The 22,181-nt window shown below is 41.7% G+C and overlaps 1 protein-coding gene across 1 annotated transcript; it reads right to left on the bottom strand.

Annotated features, from left to right (window-relative positions):
* Positions 1–439: 439 nt before the first annotated feature.
* On the bottom strand, positions 440–5,626 carry cyp7a1 (cytochrome P450, family 7, subfamily A, polypeptide 1). The gene is made up of 8 exons (XM_030401768.1): positions 5,393–5,626; positions 4,315–4,555; positions 3,995–4,204; positions 3,540–3,734; positions 3,232–3,431; positions 2,147–2,277; positions 1,798–1,976; positions 440–1,678 (listed from the first exon to the last, which is right to left on the bottom strand). Exons 1-8 carry the CDS (start codon positions 5,473–5,475, stop codon positions 1,376–1,378), a joined length of 1,542 nt encoding a protein of 513 aa, XP_030257628.1. The 5' UTR covers positions 5,476–5,626; the 3' UTR covers positions 440–1,375.
* Between the last annotated feature and the right edge of the window lie 16,555 nt (positions 5,627–22,181).

Below are 22,181 nucleotides of genomic sequence, written 5' to 3'. Positions count from 1 at the left end.
TCTTTCAACCATCCAACCTGACTGTTTAGACCACTTCAGGGAGGAAGACATTCGGACTAAGAGCCATGCTAATCCAGCTTGATATAAGGCTGCTCCTGGCTAATGCCTGGGCACAAGCAAAGAAAACGGACTAAATGGGACTCACGCTGTAAAACAATGTGAAATCAAAGACTGTTTTGCCCACAGAGACATCCAATTGTTGATGTTGTTGTTGCAACTAACCTTTAGCAATTGCCTAACTGAAGTGAAAATGGCCTAGAGAACTTTAACCAAATATAAAAATTATTGTATGTTTATTTTTGATCCATATATATGGAGAGAGACTGAGAGAGAGAGAGAGCGAGAGAATGTGCACTGAAGATCTTGGAAGGGAAGGTTCATCTGTTGTATTTGCCTAAGTTTAACAGATAGAGACATCAGAACACAGTCCAGACAGGTGTACAAATGTATTGATTTATTACCCATTTGCACAGTATGTACATGTCAACATACACACGTGGACTGCACTTTTCAACAGTGAAAAGACAGATTGTCAATGGAAAAAGTAAAAAAGCTGTGCATGTTTACAATGGTATCCTGTCCTCAATTTCAGGTTCACCATTTTCAAACTTGTAATATGGAAGGTGAATGCCTATAAATATTAATGTGGAGTTGGGGCAGTTCCATTGAAAACAGTAACACCTTTAAGTGAATGTCCTTCTCAATGCAGTCAGAGTATGGCTTCATTCTGATGTCCATGTCCATTCCTTTGTTTCTTTCATGCACCTGAATTATCTAACAATACTGACAGGATAGATATACGCAATCAAACCAGCAATCAGACATGTCCTAAAGTGACAGCAGCGTTGGAGCATGAGACAGCCTAAACGAGCACTGTCCAAGGTTGATGAAAACTGTATCTTTAACTACAAGGTTAAGTCAGAAAGAGATTCTGATAACAATTATGCAGTCATTAGTCAGCAATTTCACCTAAGAAAAAATATAAGCTAATGTGAAATAACACCCAGATTTTTCATCATCCTATTTGACAAATATAAAAAAGATGGTTTAAGATGATTTAGATTTAAGATGGATATCTTGTTTGTCAAGGGTTTGATATTGGGCATTTTGTACTTTTAACTTCATTTTGAAATAACAGTGATCTTTTAAGGACTACCAATAAGGACACTGAGGACATGTGTATTGTGCTTTTTTAAGGGGAAGTTTACATTAGTACTGGCAGTACAGAGAAGGCTTGTAGGCAGATGCATGCCTACATTAAATGTTTTAGCAGCAAATTAAAGCAACACATATAATTCAGTCTATTTACATACACAACAAAGCATCTCCAAAATATACACTATGTACAGTACTTCACTCTTCTTGACAACAAAGCCTAGTAGTCCGATTTTAACTTGTATCTGAAGTCCACATCGTAGGTAGGCTGGAGGATTCCCAGACCAGCACGGGACTGGTCGAGAGGTGGGACTTTAATAGCAGGGTCCAGTAGTTCCATGTCAAAGTAGGACAGCACCAGGGTAAGGAACTGCTTTATCTCATACACAGCAAAGAATCTGCCAGGGCATTTGGTGACCCCTGAGCCGAAAGGCATATAGAAGTAACGCAGTCGCCGGCCATTGCGGTGGAAAGTGGTTTTCTCCTGACCTTTCTCATCAAGGAAACGGTCGAACTTGTATTCCTGCAGTGTGCAGAAGAGAGAGGGGGAGAGGAACAGGAGTTTTCAGTAGTTTTAAGTTATAGTGATTTCTTAAGAAAGACTGTTGTAATTATTTTGCAGTTGTTACACAGTGGTCTTACATAGGGATCTTCATAGATTTCTTGATCGTAGTGCAGCATGGGTGGATATAGGGCAATAACATCATCTTTTCTTATACGGTACACTTCTTGGTCGTCAAGGTGTAGCAGGAAGTCCTCTTTGGCAACTCGCACATTCATGGAAGCACTGGAAAGACGCATGGCTTCTTTTATGATGCTATCTATAGGAAGAAAGAAAGACATAAAGGAAGACAATAGGTTTATACCATCTATTTACTGCATTCAAAAGGAACAAAACATGTCTAAATAATGTACACAGACCACAGTGGTTTATTGTATACTGTGTTTGCAATACCAGTCTTACAACAATAACTCCCCCCAGTAGTCTTACCTAGAACAGGCATGTTGTCCAGCTGCTCCCTGGTGAAGCTCAGTGTGGGGTTGTTAGGGTCAACCGTCAGACCCGCATCCTCCAGAACTTTCTGCACCTCCTTACGAGCTGCTTTGATAGCATCTGGACTCCTGAGAATGACACAGCCTGTTAATAATGTTACTGTCACTGATTAGATAGATAACGGGATTTTCATGGGTTTTCATGAGGTTTTGGTCAATTTGTCCTAATATATGTTGCTGCACATGATTAATGTTTTTTCCTGAGCTCTTGTCATGCTGGTGCAAGTCTGAGGGAGGTAAACGCAGTCATTCTGGGTGATGTGATTGCATCGTTAGCTAGTTAGCAAGGTACTTAAGCTAAATAGCCTGTTTAACATACAGTATGTAATTTCTGCTGCTCTGAAACGGCAATGTTTTATGGGGAAGAGCCACTTGTGTGCCGTTGCTGACTGACATTCGCTCTCTGCTAATGTAGTAAGTTTTTAGGTGGATAAACACTGCATGAGTAAGGCAAATAAACACAAATGGTCCTGTAGTCAAACTCGTTCTGCTGGTGGTTCATTCAACAATATAACAATCACCATTGCTGATGGAAATCTGGCAGCCAGTTAGACTGGTCTAATGTGGTTTGAGATGTCGATAGCAACTTAACAACCCAAGCCCCGGGCTGTCTGTGAAGAGGTGTGTTTTTGTGACAATAATTACACCTGACATTTTGCTGACAACAGCAAGACAGCTCATTTTATTTTTTTGTTTGTGTGGTTTAGAGATGTCAGAGACTACAAATATACCTCCTTTGTAATTGCATCACTCATCACTATATTTTCACAATTATCCTTGTTATTGTTAAGGTTTTCTAAAAGAAGCAAATTGTGATTTTCATTGAACTAAATTGAGTATTTTATAGCAACAGCTTGGAAGAGGCTTTGATTTACTCTAGAATACATAGAAAATTAATTATGCTAAAATGGTGAGGAGCTTGTAAATCTTTCTGCAGCTGACAAACTTTCACTGGCATCTGACTCCATGACCAAATACACTTTTTTACAGACACAGTAAAGAAAAATAGAACTTACAGCATACCTGATCATATACAAGAGACTCCAGAAGGTAGCAGGTAGGGTGTTAGCCTGTGAAGCCCAGAGCAGAGCGACATGGGTCCTGGCCTTGCTCAGGTCATTAAAGGTAGATAAGGAATCATTCAGGATCATCCTCATAGCGATTAGATCCGAAACATTCTTCCTTTTGGACAAGTTTTCAGGATTCATGGTTTTTGCTAGGTTCTAGACATTTGAAGACAATAAGTACAAAAAGACATTCAGATACACACATTTCTCTTATGTTTATTTGGTCATTGCTTCCACTGAGAGTTGTAGGAAAAGCACACTAACCTCGCGGGCACTGTAGCCACTCTTGAAGACATGGATGGGCAGGCCAGCCACCAATGCCGGGAAGATCTTGTCAAATTCTTTAAAGTTTTCCAAAGCATTTAGCACCAAAGCTTTCTGAGCCTCCTGCCGAGCCTGACACTTATCTTCACCCAGGTCTTTACCAAACAGTGTCAGGTAGCCAGACTCAAACATCACCTGGAGTACAGCAGGACAGATGGAAACCCATTAGGAACAAATACATTGTTTTCGCCTCCAAATGTAGGGCATAGAGAATATGGAAATGCAAACTTATTTTTTGTATCAAGTTTTATTTTAAAAAAATAAGTGAATTTTTTGGATGCAAATCTTATCTGGATTGTTTCTACAATCTATTGCAGAGCCTAAGGCCTGATAGTAAACTACCTATTACAGTTTCTCAAATTCTCTTGCTCTCAGTCTTAAGTCCAATTACTGACCTTGTAACAGAAAGCAAAGATGCCATCCACCTCCCAGTCGTCCTTGCTGGGGCTGAGTGTATCCGATCTCAGCATGACATCCTGGAGGTGGCCCATCATTGTCTCTATCAGGGAGGGCAGAGCCTCACCCTGCAGCGTCTTCAGAAATGTTTGGTGGAGGTTCTCTGTGGTGTGGCCATGGCGAGGGTCGAAGCTGTCATGGCCAAAAGCCTGATGAGAAATGAAAGAAGATCTTAGACTCACAGATGAAAGCAAGAAAAAGAAAAAAATCCTGACAGATTATTGTATAAATATTAAAACGTGAAATCACAAAAACTGACCTTGACTGATGTAGCAAAGTGAAACTTTCTCCAATCAAGGTGTCTCCCCTGTCTGATGACGGAATGGTAAGAGAAGGGGTCGCACAGGAAGTGGATGTACTGGCCTGCGATCTTGCAGGTGAAAATATGGCCGTATTTGTTTTGGCGGCTGCGGAGGAACTGGAGAGGGTTGGCCCCGAACTGCAGAGCACAGCCCAGGTAAGGGATGAAGCCATTCTCAACTGCAGGTTCACTAGGTCGCCTATGGCCATTGACAAGAAGGGGACAGCAGACAATATTCAGTACTGAGCTAAAACAAGTAAAAACTACCACCAGAAACACTGATGCAAGGTCAAAGTTTTTACTGTATTGGGTTGTAGTTGTTTGCTTGGATTTAAACTCTAATGCCTGATACATTTTAATTGGTTAAAGCTCATTTTACTGCTTGCAATCACAATATTCATCAATATTGATCCAATGTATTACCAGCTCATGGAACCTTTTTCTTTTTGTATCTGTCCAATGAAAACTTGTGCAAATCTCAAAAATAGCAATTTTTCATGAAATCTTGTTTGAAGCTTCATTAGATTGCATTTTGGGGCCATTACCGGCCATGAAAGCATTGGCTGGTAATGTTTTCGCCTTGTAAGTCTGTGTGTGTGTGTGTAGGTGTGTGTGTGTGTGTGTGCTGTGGGAAACTGTGGTCCTGAGACACATACACCTGATCGGGTGACCCAGTGTTTTAAACTCTAGTCCATCTTCATAATCAGCTACATCTTTATTCTGAATATGTGTGGCAAGTGAATACACAACATCTCAGAGGTGAACTTTAAACAGGGTTACTTGGTTGCAGCCAAGCACTAACGGCACACTGTGTGTGAGTCAGCTGCATACCGAAATAATGTGATCATCTTTACAAAAGCTTTTGTCTTGTCAACAGGCATACTTGGATATATGAATCATGCACATTGTTTTCCTGGAAAAAGCTACATTCGTGCTGATCTGTGTGTCACTCAGATCATTCTAGATCAGGACATTCCTATCACAGTACTTCAGTAAAATGTAACAGCTTACAGTAAAAAACAAAACAAAACCTTACCTGCGTCGTATCCCCACAGCAAGCCATAAAAGGCAGCAGAATCCCACCACTACTGCCCAGATCAGAGCGATGCTTATTATCATGGTGATGAAGAGAGGATGTTTTCTATGATTTTCCAAAGCAGAGACAATGAATGCAAAGTGACACTGCCTGTCACTGCAGTTGAGGAAGCAACCTGTGACCTCTTTCAGTAAGCAGTGCTGGTTCAGCCCAGAGTGATGACAGGCAGTGTGCAGCAGGTTTTTATGCCTGCTTTAACCCTTAGGGTGGACCCAAGGGCGGATTCACGAGAATGGTATGATGTCATCACTGGAGCCAGCGTCAGCACAAACAAGTTTTATTCTGTATTTGTTGTGCAGCCAAAGGAGCATTATTTTACCATCTGCAATCATTTTCTTTGACATTACACTATGTGTAGTTTTGGATAAAGGAAAAACCTGCAAATAGTATTGCTAGATCAGATCTGTTGTTAAAATTTTGAACTTAACATCACACAAATTCATCTGTTTATATTTGTAAAAACATGCTTCCAGATTTCATTTTCAGATCATTTTAATTTTGTGAATTTGTTTTAAAATAATGGTAATCATCATTAAAAATATATTTATCAAAATCATCAAGCCTGTTCTGTCAGAGGACTTTCTCTAGGAAATAGGATTCCATGCATGTATGTGTGTGAGTGATGGCCTTGACTGGAGTCCATTACCTGAGGGACCATGCTGTGATAGCACATCTGGGAGGGTAAATAGATTCAAGGTCTCTGCTGTGTGTGTGTGTGTGTGTGTGTGTGTGTGTGTGTGTGTGTGTGTGCGTGCGTGTGCGTTCGTGCGTGTGTGTGTGTGTGATTGTGTGTGGTTCTTGAGAAGTTGTGGTTAAACAGTAGCTGAGGTTGTAGTGGTAATATGTTCTCTATACTCGTGTAGATGTGAGATGTTTTAATAATAATATACTGCCTTTGAAGCATTACACTGCGCCTTTAAATGTGGGCTAGTAAAAGCAGTTTTGCCACAGTCAGCAGCATGAACCAGATTAATCAAAAATATACCTTTTGACACTATTACTAATTATACTCAAGGACTCCAGGAGATCCAAATATTCTATTACGCACTATTTTACACGATCAAGCAATTGGAAATCCAATGCAATATATATATATGTATATGTATTGGACACACCTTCTCATTTAATGGTTTTTCTTTATTTTCATGACAACTTACATTGTAGATTCTCACTGAAGGTATCAAAACTATGAATGAACACATATGGAATTATGTAGTAAACAAAAAAGTGTGAAATAACTCAAAACATGTTTTATATTTTAGATTCTTCAACATAGCCACCCTTTGCTTTGATTACTGCTTTGCACACTGTTGGCATTCTGTCGATGAGCTTCATGAGGTAGTCACCTGAAATGGTTTTCCAACAGTCTTGAAGGAGTTACCAGAGATGCTGAGCATTTGTTGGCCCTTTTGCCTTCACTCTGAGGTCCATCTCATCCCAAACCATCTCAATTGAGTTTAGGTCAGGTGACTGTGGAGGCCAGGGGTCCGTTTCACAAAGCAGGTTTAGTGAAAACTCTGAGTCTGTTAACCCTGAAATGAGGGAAACTCTGAGTTTTCCGTTTCACAAAGGGAGGTAACTCAAACCAGAGAAAGAGTGGTAACTCTAGCCTGTTTCACAGAGAGAGGTAACTTAAGCTCTTGGTCAGTTACCATGGTAACATACTCTATGAACCTAACCTGGTCGGGACCAGGTTTTTCTAAACAAACCTCAAGTTTCTCTCTGTCTCCGCCCTCTTTCAGCCACACACGGTATTTGATTTCCTCATTCATTCAGTCAGCAGGCGAGTTTTGGCGTAGTATAGTTCTGCCGTCTGTTTTTTGAGAAAATCATTGCAAAAATCAGTCAGTAGGCCTACATTAGAAGTTATATTAGGTGGCGACTATTTCACTACCATGGCATGTCCTTTTGATAATGATCCCGTGGATGAAGGTGCAGCATTACTGCGCAGAGAATTAAATATTCGTCGGGAGATGATTATCAGACCGCGCACAGATGTTCTTGCATTTCCAGACAATTATCTTTTTGAGCGGTACCGTTTCACGTCACAGTCCATCATTTACATACACAACCTAATCCGTCCTTACATTTCCAACATTACCAACCGAAGTCATGCTCTCACATCCCATATTGTGTGTTGCGCTGCGTTTTTTTGCAAATGGGACGTTGGAGATGCAGAGCACTTGAGCAAGGCAACTGTATGCAGAGCGGTCAGAAAAGTGTGCCTCGCCCTGAAACGGCTACTACCCATCTTTATCATTTTCAGCTCCTCTGCCTCCGTTAGAGGTGGTGGTGCTGGGCCACGACCCGTTTTACAGGCATCTGCTTTCTTTCTGTTGGCTGAGTAGAAGTCTGTGTTAGTTTAAATAGGCTTAATTATTTAACAGAACATGATATAGATGAGAAGACATTTATGTGTGTGAAAACAGCATTATGTTGGGGATAAAACAACTGTACAGTCAAACAGCCACTTAATATTTACTTTACAATGTAAAACATGATCAAAATGAGGTACCCCCATGAGATTATGCCGAGGTGTAATGTTTTTATGTTTCATCTTAAGTTGCTGCCAAATGCGCTTCTCCCCCGTGGGGTTGCTCCTAAATGAAATAAATCAATAGGCTACCACTCAAGTTTCCCCCTGTAATATTATTGTGATTGCAAATGACTACATTTAAACTTACGCATTAACCCGAGCACCAATGTTCTCCCACACCGTCTCCCTCTCTTTTGCTGCTGCAGCGGTGTTACACTTCCTTCTAAAAACGTGCTCAAACTCACCGTATGAGCGCATTAATATTTCCAATTTCAGTGGGGTGAAAAACGTAGCCCTCCTCTTCCCCGTTGCCATGGTGACTCGTCGAATCGGGGCTCCATTGATGCTGTCTTTTTATACTTGTGGTGCACGTGCTTATATCCAGGTGAAACTACTCCGAGTTGATCAACTCAGAGTTCAGGGTTAGACTCAGAGTTTGTTGAACCTGCTTTGTGAAACGGACCCCAGGTCATCTGGTGCAGCACCCCATCACTCTCCTTCTTGGTCAAATAGCCCTTACACAGCCTGGAGGTGTGTTTGGGGTCATTGTTCTGTTGAAAAACAAATGATGGTCCAAATAAACACAAACCGAATGGGATGGCATTTCGCTGCAGGATGCTGTGGTAGCCATGCTGGTTCAGCGTGCCTTCAGTTTTAAATAAATCCCCAACAGTGTCACCAGCAAAGCAGCCCCACACCATCACACCTCCTCCTCCATGCTTCACAGTGGGAGCCATGCATGTAGAGACCATCCACTCACCTTTTCTGCATCGCACAAAGAATGAATGAATGAATGAATGAATCCTTTATTTATTCAGGGAAGGTCAATTGAGAGCAAGCTCTCTTTTCCAATGACACCCTGAGAACAAAATACATGAAAACACATACACAATATGATCATGAATTACAATTACAATCAGACTGCAGAACATTGAACAATAGGCACTTGAAACTATTTAAAGAAATACGATGATTTAGTTCAAGAGCATGCTGTAAGTCATTCCAGTTCTGAGGGTCATAGACCTGAAAAGCAGTCCAAATTCGGTCCTTACATTGGGAATGTTTAAAATCAAAGTGTGCAAATTACATGTTCTAAATGAGATAGAGGTCGTCAGCGTAGAGAGAGACTTTATGCTCCACACCGCCCCAGTGAATGCCCACAATGTCCACGTTGTCCCTGAGCGCAACTGCAAGCGGCTCTATTGCTAAATCAAAAAGAATCGGGCAATAGACAATACATTCAGGGATTTTGTCGTGGGAGGGTGTATATAGCACATCAAGAAGGTGTCGAATATTGAAAAAAGAATGGCCATGTTTGATAAAGCCAGCCTGATTGGTGGATATTATGTGAGGGAGGACCTCGTCTAGTCTGAGGGCCAGGACTTTGACTAGGATTTTACCATCCGTGTTAAGGAGCGAGATAGGACGATAGGAGACACAGTCAACTGGGTCCTTCCTTTTCTTTGCAATAAATGTTATGAATGCCTCAGCATCAGCGATGGCGGAAGCAAGCCACCTTGGTGTGATTCAAGTAGTACAGCTGCAAATTGAGCGAGTAACTTCCCTGATTTCTCCCCATGTTCATAGAATGAGCTGTTGTTTTTTAGTATAATATTTTGGGTGTGATGAGTTGTCAGAAGATCATATCTAGTTTTGAGGTCAGTCTTTTTATTATTAAGCTCGGGGGTTTGATGTTGTGCATATTCCTTGTCATTGTCGTGGATTTCAAACAGAAGGTCCGATTGTCACGACCTGCAGGCCGTGATCCAGACCTCCTGCTTAGTGTGTGTATGCTTGTGGTTTTTTGTCTTCTTTTGCTCCCCTTTTGTGTGATTGGTATGTTTTGGTTTTGTGTCTGTCCCTGTGTTGTGCTCTATCCCTCTCTTCCTCTGGAAGCCACTGGTGGGCGTGGTCGCTGGAGCTCCGGTCGGCACACCTGCAGCTCATCTACCGGTAATCAGCACACCCTTATAATCCTGGCCAACCTTCCAGACCCCGCTGGATTGTTGAATCAGTCAAAACGCCAGCCGCACCTGAACTTGTTCTCGTGTTTTGAACCTATTCTCTGTCTCGCCTCAGACAACCAGCCCTGAGCCTGGACCCAGTCAACCTGCCAGCTCTGCAGACCTCGAACCCTGAGCCTGAGCCTGAGCCTGAGCCTGAGCCTGAGCCACACCACCACTCTCCGACGCCTCGGAAACACCTGCCACGCTAACCACAACCTGCTTTTGTGTTATCAATAAATTCACGCGTGTTATAACTTCACTCTGGTTTGAGTCCCTGGTCCCAGATCCTGACACCGATTGTTCTTTATGGGATTTTCTTTTCATATTTGCTGTAAATGAAATAATTTGGCCTCTCAAATAGGCTTTGAGCGCATCCCAGACTGTGAGCGCGGATATGTCTGGTGTATTGTTGGTTTCAAGAAAGAATGAAATATGATCCTCCATAAACTTAATAAAGCTATCGTCTGAAAGTAGAATTGAATTAAATCGCTAATGCCTTGTGGGATTCGGAATTCTGGGAAAACTCATTGACATTACCAAAGGGGCATGGTCAGAGATCACTATACTTTGATAATAAGCTGATTTGGGGAGCAACCCTAGCATCAACAAAAAAATAGTCAATCCTGGTGAATGTATGATGCACGGGGGAGAAAAAGTAGTTCATCCTATCTTCAGGGTGGAGACGGCGCCAGATGTCAGAAATTCCGCTTTCCGACAGAAAGGATTGAATGTATGAGGCTAACTTACTCCTTGGCCATGGTTTGGAGGAAGAGCGATCTAGTTCTGGGTCAAGCCAGCAATTTAAGTCCCCACCAATGATTAAGAAATGTGAGTCCAGCTTGGGAAGCTTGCAAAACACCTGTTCAAAAAAGGCTACATCATCTATATTTGGAGAGTAAATATTAGCCAAGACACCACTTGTATCAAAACGTTTCCCAGACACAATTACAAACCTGTCATTATTGTCGGCTGTGATGTGAGTCGGTTCGAACAGTAAATCTCTGGACACCAGAATGGCCACCTCCCTAGCCCTGGCTTGGAAGGTAGAGTGGAAGCACTACCCCGCCCAGCTAGAAAGAAATGCTCGGAGGACCGCAAGTGGGTTTCCTGCAGAAACGTCTGCCTTTAATTGTTTAAGATGGGTGAGCACTTTCCTCTTCTTGACAATATGATTCAGACCCCTGACATTCCAGCTCAGTATATTACATGCATTTAAAGGATAACAACTAGGGGTGGGCGGATCTCTCCAAATATCGATCGTATCGATACCCAGGTGAGTATTGGTATTGGATCGATACTAGCGTGATGAGATCGATATTTTTGTTGTAGTTTCTCTTCTAGTTCAGCAAATCACTTGTATGTCTTCACAGAGTTTATGTGATCGCAGCGTCTCTCTCAGTCCTTATGCGCAGCGTTCCTCTTCACCTCTCTCACTCCGCTCAGTCAGGTTCACTCTGAGTTATGAATATGGCAGAATATAATAACCCTTTTGTGTATCTGTTGAAGGAACATTAGTATTCCTATTTAGGCTACATGCAGATAGGTTATAGATTTAATTATGTTAAATATTATTTTCTTATTTGGCTAAAATCTTCGTCCTGTGTTTTATTATTATGATAATCATGATCAGCTAATTAAAGGCAAAAGTGCAAAATCATTCAATCATCACGAATTTTCAAGTAAAAATCGGTATCGGTATCGGCAATACTGGCCCTGTAATTACTTGGTATAGGATCGATGCCAAAATTTGCAGTATCGCCCACCCCTAATAACAACATCCCCACTCAATCCCATAAACCTAGAAAACATTGAAAGAACCAAGAACAACAACAAACCATCTTACCACATCCCCAGGTGCAGGTGAGTCTAACTGCAGCTGCAAACTCTTCCTGTTTATTTCCCCATCCGTATACTGCCCTGAGTTTCCACTCCTCCTCCCTGAATCAAAAGTTCAAGTATATTTAACAAATGAAACAATAATAATAATCATTATAATAACAACAATAATCACTGTCAGGCGGGACATAACCATTTACATTCACTGACTGTGGGTTTAACCTTGGCATTTTAAATGAAGCGTCGCATTCGGTGCCACCTGCCCAGTAAACATTGCCCAATAGCTTATAAGCAGAGAGGCCAAGAATATAGCTGCCAGTCAGTAAAGTGTCAAAAGACAAGAGAACAAAAACAAAGACATTTATCCCTGATGTGGAGTACATGTAGGCTACCAATATAGAACACAACATAGTGCCAAAAACGCTGAAGGCACCCAGCTGGGAGCTACATGTCCAATATGCTGCGCAACAGCGCCACTGTCAGTTGTCGAGTTACTCTAGCTCAGGGCTAGAGCACAGTAGAAAAACAAAGTGTTGAATGTGCATCACATAATTATCGTACATTTCTCTAGTCTCAGCGTTGTGACGCCAGAAAGGAAAGTCTTCAGCATCCTTCACCGAAGCGAAGTGTTTCCTCCCACCATCTTTGCTTGTGCTTCTCAGCTTCGCTGGGTACGACAGCGATGGTTTGAGGCCCCACTGGTAGAGTGCGGACATCAACGCTCGATAAGCCGTGCGCTGCTCCATGGTTTCAGGGCAGTAGTCCTCAAAGATCGCCACTGGGTTCCTGGTAGAACAGCTCGCCTCTCCTTTTGCGAGCTTCTTGAACGATCCTTTCCTTGACCCTGTAGATATGAACTCGTGCAATCACCAGTCACTAGTTACTTGGTTAGGTAATATTGAATTGTGACACATGGATAGAGTTTAACAGTTTTCCAAAATGTTGCTGGATTTCCAGTACATTTGGATAGGGAAGACAGATAGTAAGATGATTTGGCCTTTCGAATCATGGCAAGACAATGATTGCGCAGCCGATGAAAATCCTGCCAATCAGATCTCAAGCCAGAGGAACGGGCTTTGCTCCAGGCAGTATCTCTGACCCTTAGCATCCTTGAGATCTCTGAGGTGAACCAAGGATTGCTTCTATTTTTTACTCTTAGTTCCTTAAAAGGGGCATGCTTGTTGGCAACAGAATTAAAGGCTCTAATAAAGTGATCAAGAGCAATCAGAGGGTCAGGGATAGAAGCAGAGTACGAGATGTCACCGATATATAAGTCATGTAAGAAGGCTTGATAGACAAAATGTTTAAAATGTATTTTAAGAATTATTCAAGCTTGAAATTTCTGTAGTCTTGTGTCCCTAACGCAGGCAATAGGACAGTGATAACTGAAATCAAGTGGAAGAACGCCACTAGATTTAAACTTATAAGGCCTATTAGTTAAAATAAGGTCTAAAAGAGAACCACGCTCAGGATCATTTGTGTTAGGCCTTGTAGGAGCAGTGATTAACTGTGTTAAGGAGAAATGTGTCCGGGTTCTTATGGGTTGAATTCAAATTGTTACATAGATTTTTCAAAGTATTTGACACATCTGTTAAAAAGTTTAAATTCAGATCGCCTAATAGCAGAATTTCTGTCTTTTCCTGGGCATATATTAACTTGAATAATTTTTCAATAGCACCAGATTTTGCAGATGGTAGACAATAGGCCCCAATGAGAAATAGATTTTCACAGTTTGCAGTGCTCCCTAAACAGACATTTAAGGCTAAATATTCAAAACATTTAGGCCTAGATATAGACTTGATAACAGAGACAGAAAGGCATTTTTTCACAAAATTGAAATCCCGCCTCCTTTTGTGAAACCTTCCCTGTCAGTCCTGAAAACATTCTAGCCATCGATTGCAATGTCTTCATCCTCAATAATATTAGACAACCAAGTTTCAGAGAAAACAAAGATATCAGTGTTGGTTTGTTGAGCCCAAATCTTATTAGATCTAATTTTGATACTAAACTACGCACGGTCATGTGAATAACCCCCAGCCCTTTTTGTTTGGTGAAGTTCGCTTGACACTCCAGAGCTATTGGGACAGATTTACAATCAGAACCTGGCTCTAGATTACAGCAAGCTTTCGAAGAACAGAGATCAGTTAATGGTATGAGATTGTTACTATTTACACCCTTATCACAACTTTGAGGCTGAGAGCAACCAACAGATGTGATTGGACTAACAGTTAATGCTTAAACTGAGTCAGGGGTTGCAGACTTATGACATATATTAGTATTACTGTGTAAAATCTGTGTATTATAATTATAAGTTTGATGAGAAACCAAGACTGGTATATTGTAGATACATGAAGCAGCACCAACAGAAATAGAAACAGGGCTGACAGGATTTAACATGGGTGAGAGAGTCAATGGAAGAGACAGATCCAGCACCAGCACCAGCTTGACACGCACTGGTGATTTCACAGGGTTATGGGATGCCAGGTTAGGACATTGGGCAGGGTCTAGCCGGGGAAAGTGTCATTTTGGACTGAACACAATGAAGTTGATTAGATTGTGAATCAACCTGTTGGTGCCCATCCTGTTTAAATGTAACCCATCACTTTTAAACAGGTCCTGTTCAGTCCAGTAGTCAAAGTTGCTTATAAAGCCTAGTCCAGAGGCAGTTGTGAAGTTCTCAGTGTTGGGGCTCGTTACTCATAATTACACAATTACTCTCAAAAATAGTAATGCCTTACATTATATGATTACTCCCTGACGAAAGTAATTAGTTACATTACTCATTAAATTACTCGTAACATTCTTGCTACTTGCTCTACAAAATTGCCTGAAGACCCCTGCTGCGTACAGCCACTTTTGATGGTTGGAGATACAAACATTACTTTGAATTTGTTGAACGTAAGGAAAATAACTTGACTGTAAGGTGCACACTTTGCCTGTGTTGGAAACTTTTCTCCACCGCTGCTAACACTACCTCAAACTTAACAAAACACCTACAGAGAGAGCACGCACACACAAAGCTTGTTGCTAAGGAACCGTGGAGAAACATGAATGAGACGCCAAGCAAGCAGCCAAAACTTTCTTTTCAACAGAACCAGAAGGTACTGACAACATCGAAATATGAGATGAATATGCTTGTTGCCTCGTACATAGTCGAGGCAAATAAAGGCTTCACATCTGTTTTTTTATTGTGATATATCTCAAAAGTTTTGGAGTGATGTTGAATTTCATCTTTTTTATGCTGCTCTCTGTCCATTCTCTTACCCTTAAACATGTTATTTGCTATGTTAACCCAGAAGATAATGCTCTTGAACACACGACGAACTTTGTTATCCTATGCAAAATGTTTTATTCACAAACAAAAATGAGCAAAATCACTACCTAAATCTGCTCCTTTTCTCCTGGAACTGAGCTCTTTGCTTAAATCTCTGATTTTGTTAAGTAACAAAAAAAGTAATACCTTACTGAGTCATTATGAAAAGTTTTTCCCTGAAGCCACTGTCTGAACTATCTATTTATTTATTATTTTATTTTTCCCTTTCTTCTTCTTCGTTTTTTAAATTATTTATTTATTTACTTAATTATGTATTTTATTTTTAATTTGAACTCTAAAGCACCCGGCTAGCCTTTCAAGGTATGTGCAAGTGAATAAAAAAATCAAAAGACACGGCAACAGCGAGCCAAAACAAATCCTCTACAACCCAAATTGCATTAACGGTGTACAGTAGCGGCTCCGCTGTCTTCATCTCCAAGCTGCAGCTGGACAACCTGGTTCTGCAGAATATTGTGGGAGAGCTGCAGCTTCAGTGTTAAATCTGATAGAATAATAGCCGTCTGTGGTTCTATATGGGCTGTGGCAATAATTTTGAAAAATAATAGCTCGCATCAACATATTGAAAAAAAAAGAACTATAAACTAGTTCATTTTTGGAACTGTGAACTTAGTTCAAAATTTTGAATTATGAACTATGAACTGAACTAGTTCATTTTAAAATTTGTGAACTGAACTTTGAACTAGTTCGTGTAGAAAGTGAACTTTTCCGACACTGTTTAGAGTTATTTCACACTTTTTAGTTTACTACATAATTCCATATGTGTTCATTCTTAGTTTTGATGCCTTCAGTGAGAATCTACAATGTAAATAGTCATGAAAGAAAAACCATTAAATAAGAAGGTGTGTCCAAACTTTTGACTGATATATATATATTATCACTGGACATGTCACCCATTGAGCAGGTTTGGGATGCTCTGTTACGGCGTATACGACAGCATGTTCCAGTTCCCGTCTGGTGGTGTAGGAAAGATGGCGCCCCTGTGTTTGGCTGGCCGTCTCCCTCTGCTGAGTGTGTTGCTGTTTTCCTTGTGCCTGCTGTTTGTTGCACGGATTGTGTCACCGCTGCAGGTGTATGATCGCCTGACACTTCTTAATATTCGTGACTCTTTCGAAAAGTTACCAATTTGTGGCTCTGATGGACAATCAAAGACGCCGCCACCTCTCCTGGCGTCCATACCGCCACATCTACGGCGTCTCTCCTGTTGGTTACCTTGCAACAGTCGCCGCAGAAGACGCGGAAAGCGAGGAGGGATCCTAAAGTGAAAACTTATCTGGCTTCTTCCTTCCACGATCTCCGTTGTTTGCCAGCCGGATCCCTCACAGACTACACAGCCCATTGAAAAGTCATTTAGGCTACGCAATGCATGAAGCGAAAATAAGGAAGTTGCCTACAAGCCCATGACAAAGCCTATGAAAAGATATTGGATAAAAAGAAAATATTTATGAGGAGAATTAAGTGCCCCCCCCCCCCCCAAACGAAAACGCTTCTGACAAAAATGACAAATTAGAAGATTGCGATGAAAAACTCAAAAAGCTGCGTCAAACTCTCCATTAAAATTCGGGAATCGTGTGTTGATCCGGGCCATTTCGCAACAATATCCAGTATATTGTAACATGCATTTGTGTATTGATGGAATGCAACTTTTTCCCTGTTCGCACGGGATGAGTGTAACATGGGGACCTCCAGTTATTTGTAATAATTGCAGAGGTCATCTGTGATCTTAATCCTGTGCGAATCTGCCATGTCCGTAATTTGTGAAGTAAAAATTCCACCGCAAATGACCTACCATATTTCGACAAACACAACGGTCATTTGATAATATTAGTCCCATGCGAATCGGCATCTCTGTGATTTGGGGTCGTTTTTTGTTTTTCTTAAGGTTTTTTGTGTTTTCCACACCTTTTCCTGCCTTTTTCCCGGTTGAGAATTATGGCGACTGTGTTGGGAATTATAAATAAAAGTTTTGACGGCATTTTGGGTGCAAATTCAGGAGGCTCATCGGAAGAGCTATCTCGAAAGATGATTAGATGGATTACATGCATGGCAGCATGCAGTAAGGAAATTTTTTCCATCTTTCAACAGGCTCACCAGTTTATTATATTAAAAATATCCATAACTAACCGTTGTTCTGCTCCAACAAGGGCTCCGGTGCGATCGACCCGGGGGATAATGTCAGTAAATTCGAGTTAAAACACAGACTTCGCTTATTCTGTGCGAATGCGCTGTACGAAACACAGACGTGGTGGGATCATTTCTAAATCACTTGAGGTCCCCAGGTAATACTAGTCCCGTGTGAAGAGCTGCATTTTCCCCATAGCCAAATACTGGAGTGTTGCCAAACATTTTAACTCGGCGTTATTGGATTGTTTCGGTTGGTTGGGGACAGTATTGCGTCTCTCACAAACTCAACCACAACTTCAATCCCTTTGCGGTCCATCCGACATCGTTTTAATAATTCCCTGTTATTTAGCGTCTCCAAAACATTGGGCTGTGACCAGGTCTTAGTGAGTTAGGAGTCCTCTGGACTACTTCTAATGTCTCCCAGACCTAGGTGCTACTTTTAGGCCTAACATGTTTTGTGAATAACTCTTATTTTCAAAAATTAGGAGTCTTAAAGTTACGACTGACACGCCCATTATTTTTAGGAGTTGCTCCTAAATTCCCCTGTTAGGAGCTACTTTTAGCCTTAAGATTCTTTGTGAATACTGGCCCAGATCTCTCACAAATAAGACATTTATTTGGTTGAAACCAGGTGAGATCAGCGCCTTCTCGGAGCTCCTCCCACCCCCCGAGCTGCCGGTCGTGGCGGCTGTCTGGCTGCTATATTTAAAGAGAGCTTCAGTTGCAAAATAATAACCGCTAATAATTTTTCCAGTTTTGAGCTGCAGTTGTTTGTGATCGACCTCTCTTGTCCTGTGCTGTGTGCCACAGTTTATCGCCCACCCAATTTTAACAAGAACTTTCTCCAAGAGTTCTCTGAGTTCTTGTCTGATTTTATTCCAAAATTTGATAAACTATTGATTTGTGGGGACTTTAATATTCATGTTTGTTGTGCAGCAAATCAACTGGCAAATGAGTTTAAAGGCCTTTTGGATTTGTTTGGCCTCACTCAATCTGTTAATGCACCAACACATGAACATGGGCACACTCTTGATCTTGTCATTTCTCATGGGCTTTCAGTTTCCCTTAGAGAAATAGTGGACACTGCTATCTTGGATCACCTCCCTATTGTTTTTGATTTTGCTGCCCCCCCACCTGCCAATAAGCCCGTTCCCCCAGCCCACAGACGCCGTATCTTTACTCCATCAACGGCCAGAGAGTTTGCTGTCGCCTTTGGGGACTCTCAGCTGCATGCTGACAGTGGACTGGCTCCTCCCCTTTGTCCAGACACCTTACTCTCCACTTTCCAGTCTACATGCTCTGTAATTCTGGATTCTGTTGCCCCTTTTCGGCAAAAAAGCACCAAAACCAAGGCCGATCTCTGGTTAAATGACCACATCCGTCTGCAGACAACAATGCAGACAGGCTGAGCGGCGGTGGAAAATGGACAAATTGCATGTCTCACTGGGCTGGTTAAGGGACAGTTTGGCTGCTTATCAGAGAGCTGTGAAGGAGGCCAAGTCCAAATATTTGTCCTCTGTTATAGCCAACAGCTCTAATCATCCAAGAGTGCTATTTAAAACTATTGACTCTGTTAAAAACCTATGCTCTACTGTCCTGTCCGATGTCTCCACCACAACCTGTGAAGAGTTTGTCTCTTTTTTTATAGACAAAGTGGCATCAGTCAGGCAGAATATCAGTAATTTGCTTATGTCCCCTGATGATGTGTGTGCTCCTCCTGCACAATCTGCTGTTTTCAAGCAATTTGAGACTATTTCTCTGTCATCTCTCACTAAGGTGGTTAGTGGCTTAAAACCCACAAACTGTCCCTTAGACATGATTCCAGCCAAGTTTCTGAAGGTTTTTAGTTCTGTTGGATCAAGTTTGCTGGTTTTTCTAAACACCTGTCTTAGCTCAGGGTCTGTTCCAGCTGCCTTCAAACATGCTGTGGTTAGGCCCCTCCTCAAAAAACCACATCTTGACCCCTCTGTGCTGTCCAATTTTAGGCCTGTCTCCCACTTGCCTTTTCTTTCTAAGGTATTGGAAAAAGTTGTTTTTATTCAATTACAAACATTTTTAGAGGTTAATTCTGTTCTCGATAAATGTCAGTCTGGTTTCAGATCCCGACATAGCACCGAGTCAGCACTGTTAAAGGTGCATAATGATATTGCCTTGTCCGTGGATGCTGGGACCCCACTGTGCTGGTACTGCTGGACCTCACAGCGGCTTTTGATACAGTCGACCATGCAATCCTTGTAACTCGCCTAGAGCAGTATGCAGGCATCCGTGGCACCGCTCTCCAGTGGTTTAGGTCGTACCTGGCAAATAGGAGTTTTTCTGTAATGATTGGTGACCTCTGCTCCTCACAGGCATCCCTCTCTTGTGGGGTGCCACAAGGCTCTATTCTTGGCCCTATTCTGTTTTCATTGTATATGCTACCGCTGGGATCATTTATAAAAAAACACAATCTGTCTTTTCATTTTTATGCTGATGATTTACAGTTATATTTGCCCATGAGACCCAATGAAAACACTGTACCTACTCAGTTACTGGACTGTATCACTGATGTAAAACAATGGCTGGCTATGAACTTTTTGCACTTGAACGGCAGCAAAACCAAATGTATTTTGTTTGGCACGCTATCTATGTCAAATGTTTCAATTACAAACTCTGGGACTCTGGCGCCCTTTTTTAAACCACATGTAAAGAATCTTGGGGTAACATTTGACAGTGGGCTCAGATTCGATAAACAGATTAGGTCTGTTGTTAGCACAAGCTTTTTTTCAGCTGCGTCTCCTGGCCAAAGTGAAGCCTTTTTTAAGTCGGCAGGACCTCGAGAAGGCGATCCACGCTTCATCAGTTCAAGACTGGACTATTGTAATGCACTTTATGTCGGCCTCAGCCAGTCTTTAATCTCGTGTCTCCAACTTGTTCAGAACGCTGCTGCCCGATTTTTAACAGGCACGTCCAGGCGCGAGCACATTACCCCTGTGCTGTCGTCACTCCACTGGCTTCCAGTTCGTTTTAGAATTGATTTTAAACTTTTATTGTTTGGTTTTTATGCCATTAATGGCCTGGCTCCCTCCTACCTGTCAGAGATTTTAACTGTCTGTGATCATGGCAGGGCCCTCCGTTCTTCCGGCCAGCTCCTGTTAGAGGTCCCAAGGTCAAGATTTAAACAGTGGGGCGATCGTTCTTTTGCTGTCACAGCTTCCAGGCTGTGGAACAGACTGCCCCCTGACATTTGCACCACTACCGACCTCAGCCTTTTCAAATCGAAGCTGAAGACACACTTTTTTAGATTGGCATTTAACTCTGACTAGGGTAGTCCTGCTCTTAGGTATACTTATTTTGCCTGTTTTTTACTTTATGCACTTTTAGAAGGCCTTTAACACCCTGTAGCACTAGTAGCACTTTCTTGTGTTTTCTTGCAGCACTGTAGCACTTTCTTGTGTTTTTATGTATTGTTTTTATGTATTATTTTATTGCTTTGATGTAAAGCACTTTGGGTACCGTCTGGCTATTGTAAAGGGCTATACAAATAAAATTTGATTTGATTTGATTTGATTTGATTCCTGCCAATATTCAGCAACTTCGCACAGCCATTGAAGAGGAGTGGACCAACATTCCACAGGCTACAATCAACAACCTGATCAACTCTATGCAAAGGAGATGTGAGGCAAATGGTGGTCACACCAGATACTGACTGGTTTTCTGACCCCCCCCAATAAAGCAAAATTGCACATTTTACAGTGGCCTTTATCGCGGCCAGTCTAAGACACACCTGTGCAATATCAAGATGCTGATTTGACAGCATGCTGTCTAATCAGCATCTTGATATGCCACACCTGTGAGGTGGGATGGATTATCTCGGCAAAGGAGAAGTGCATTTGTGAACAATATTTGAGAGAAATGGTTCTTTTGTGTATAAAGAAAAAGTTTTAGATCTGAGTTCAGTTCTTGAAAAATGGGAGCAAAAACAAAAGTGTTGCGTTTATATTTTTGTTCAGTGTAGTTATTAGTGGTCCTGGCACAATAGTCGTGGGTCATCAGGGTGAACAGCAGAGGACTCAGGACGCAGCCCTAACAGTAATAATTTGAGAAAAGTAATGCTGTCTAGGTTTATTTGTAGTATTTACTAAGCAGGTCCTTTTCGATATTATAGTCAGCCTGCAACGTGGTCTTCTGCTGCAGCTCCAACAGGCTCACAGAATCTGTCTACAACAACAATGGACATCCTGCCTCGTATCCAAGTTAAGTTAGCACCATGTGACACATAGCCTTACATCTAACTCTGCAAGCAAGAGGAAACGTGGCAAGTTAGTACAGTGCTACTGACTTTGCAAGAACCTTCAGGAGCGACCTGTTCAACTTTGGAACCACAGATTTCCCCAGTTTGGCATCACCTAACCAGCACAACCAGCACTATTTCCTTCTCCAAGACTTGTATTGTTGAACTGGGCCTAGAATAGCATATCATAGCACAGCTAACCACAGGGCTGTTTAACTTTGTATAATGTACATGTATTGAACCCATTAGCAGTGGTAAAATGAACTGGTTAATCGGGTTATTGGTAATTGACTTTGCCTGGTTGATGTTAGTTAAGTTATGCTTCATACAGACTCAGTGTCTTTGCATTCAACTAACCATCTTCTCTAATGCCTGCACCAGGATCTCCGATGCACTCACTCTTCAGCCTAATCCATATCAAACCTACAATATCTTGGGATCCAAAGATTAATTGTTCATTGTTGGATTTAAATTGGACCATTAATGAGACTACATGCTCAGTGTTTGCCCTATATGCATCTAGCCAGCCATGCATCTCTGCTGCTGAATTTTGTTTTTCTCATGAGGAGAGAAGAGGAGGAGGAAAGGGGATGAGAGGAGAAGGAGGAAAAGTAAGAGAGGAGCAG

Source organism: Sparus aurata, chromosome 21 (genome assembly GCF_900880675.1).
Source record: "Sparus aurata chromosome 21, fSpaAur1.1, whole genome shotgun sequence".
Classification (NCBI taxonomy): domain Eukaryota; kingdom Metazoa; phylum Chordata; class Actinopteri; order Spariformes; family Sparidae; genus Sparus; species Sparus aurata.
The sequence above is the reverse complement of the archived record's forward strand: the minus strand, read 5'-3'. Positions and strand labels throughout refer to the sequence as shown.

Excerpts from the sequence above, each read along its gene's own strand:
- cyp7a1 (XM_030401768.1), bottom strand. The coding sequence starts at position 5,475 with ATGATAATAAGCATCGCTCTGATCTGGGCAGTAGTGGTGGGATTCTGC. Across the intron at positions 3,735-3,994 it reads TCTTTGCTTTCTGTTACAAG|GTGATGTTTGAGTCTGGCTA; the intron begins GTCAGTAATTGG and ends GCTGTACTCCAG. Across the intron at positions 1,679-1,797 it reads AAATCTATGAAGATCCCTAT|GAATACAAGTTCGACCGTTT; the intron begins GTAAGACCACTG and ends TGCACACTGCAG.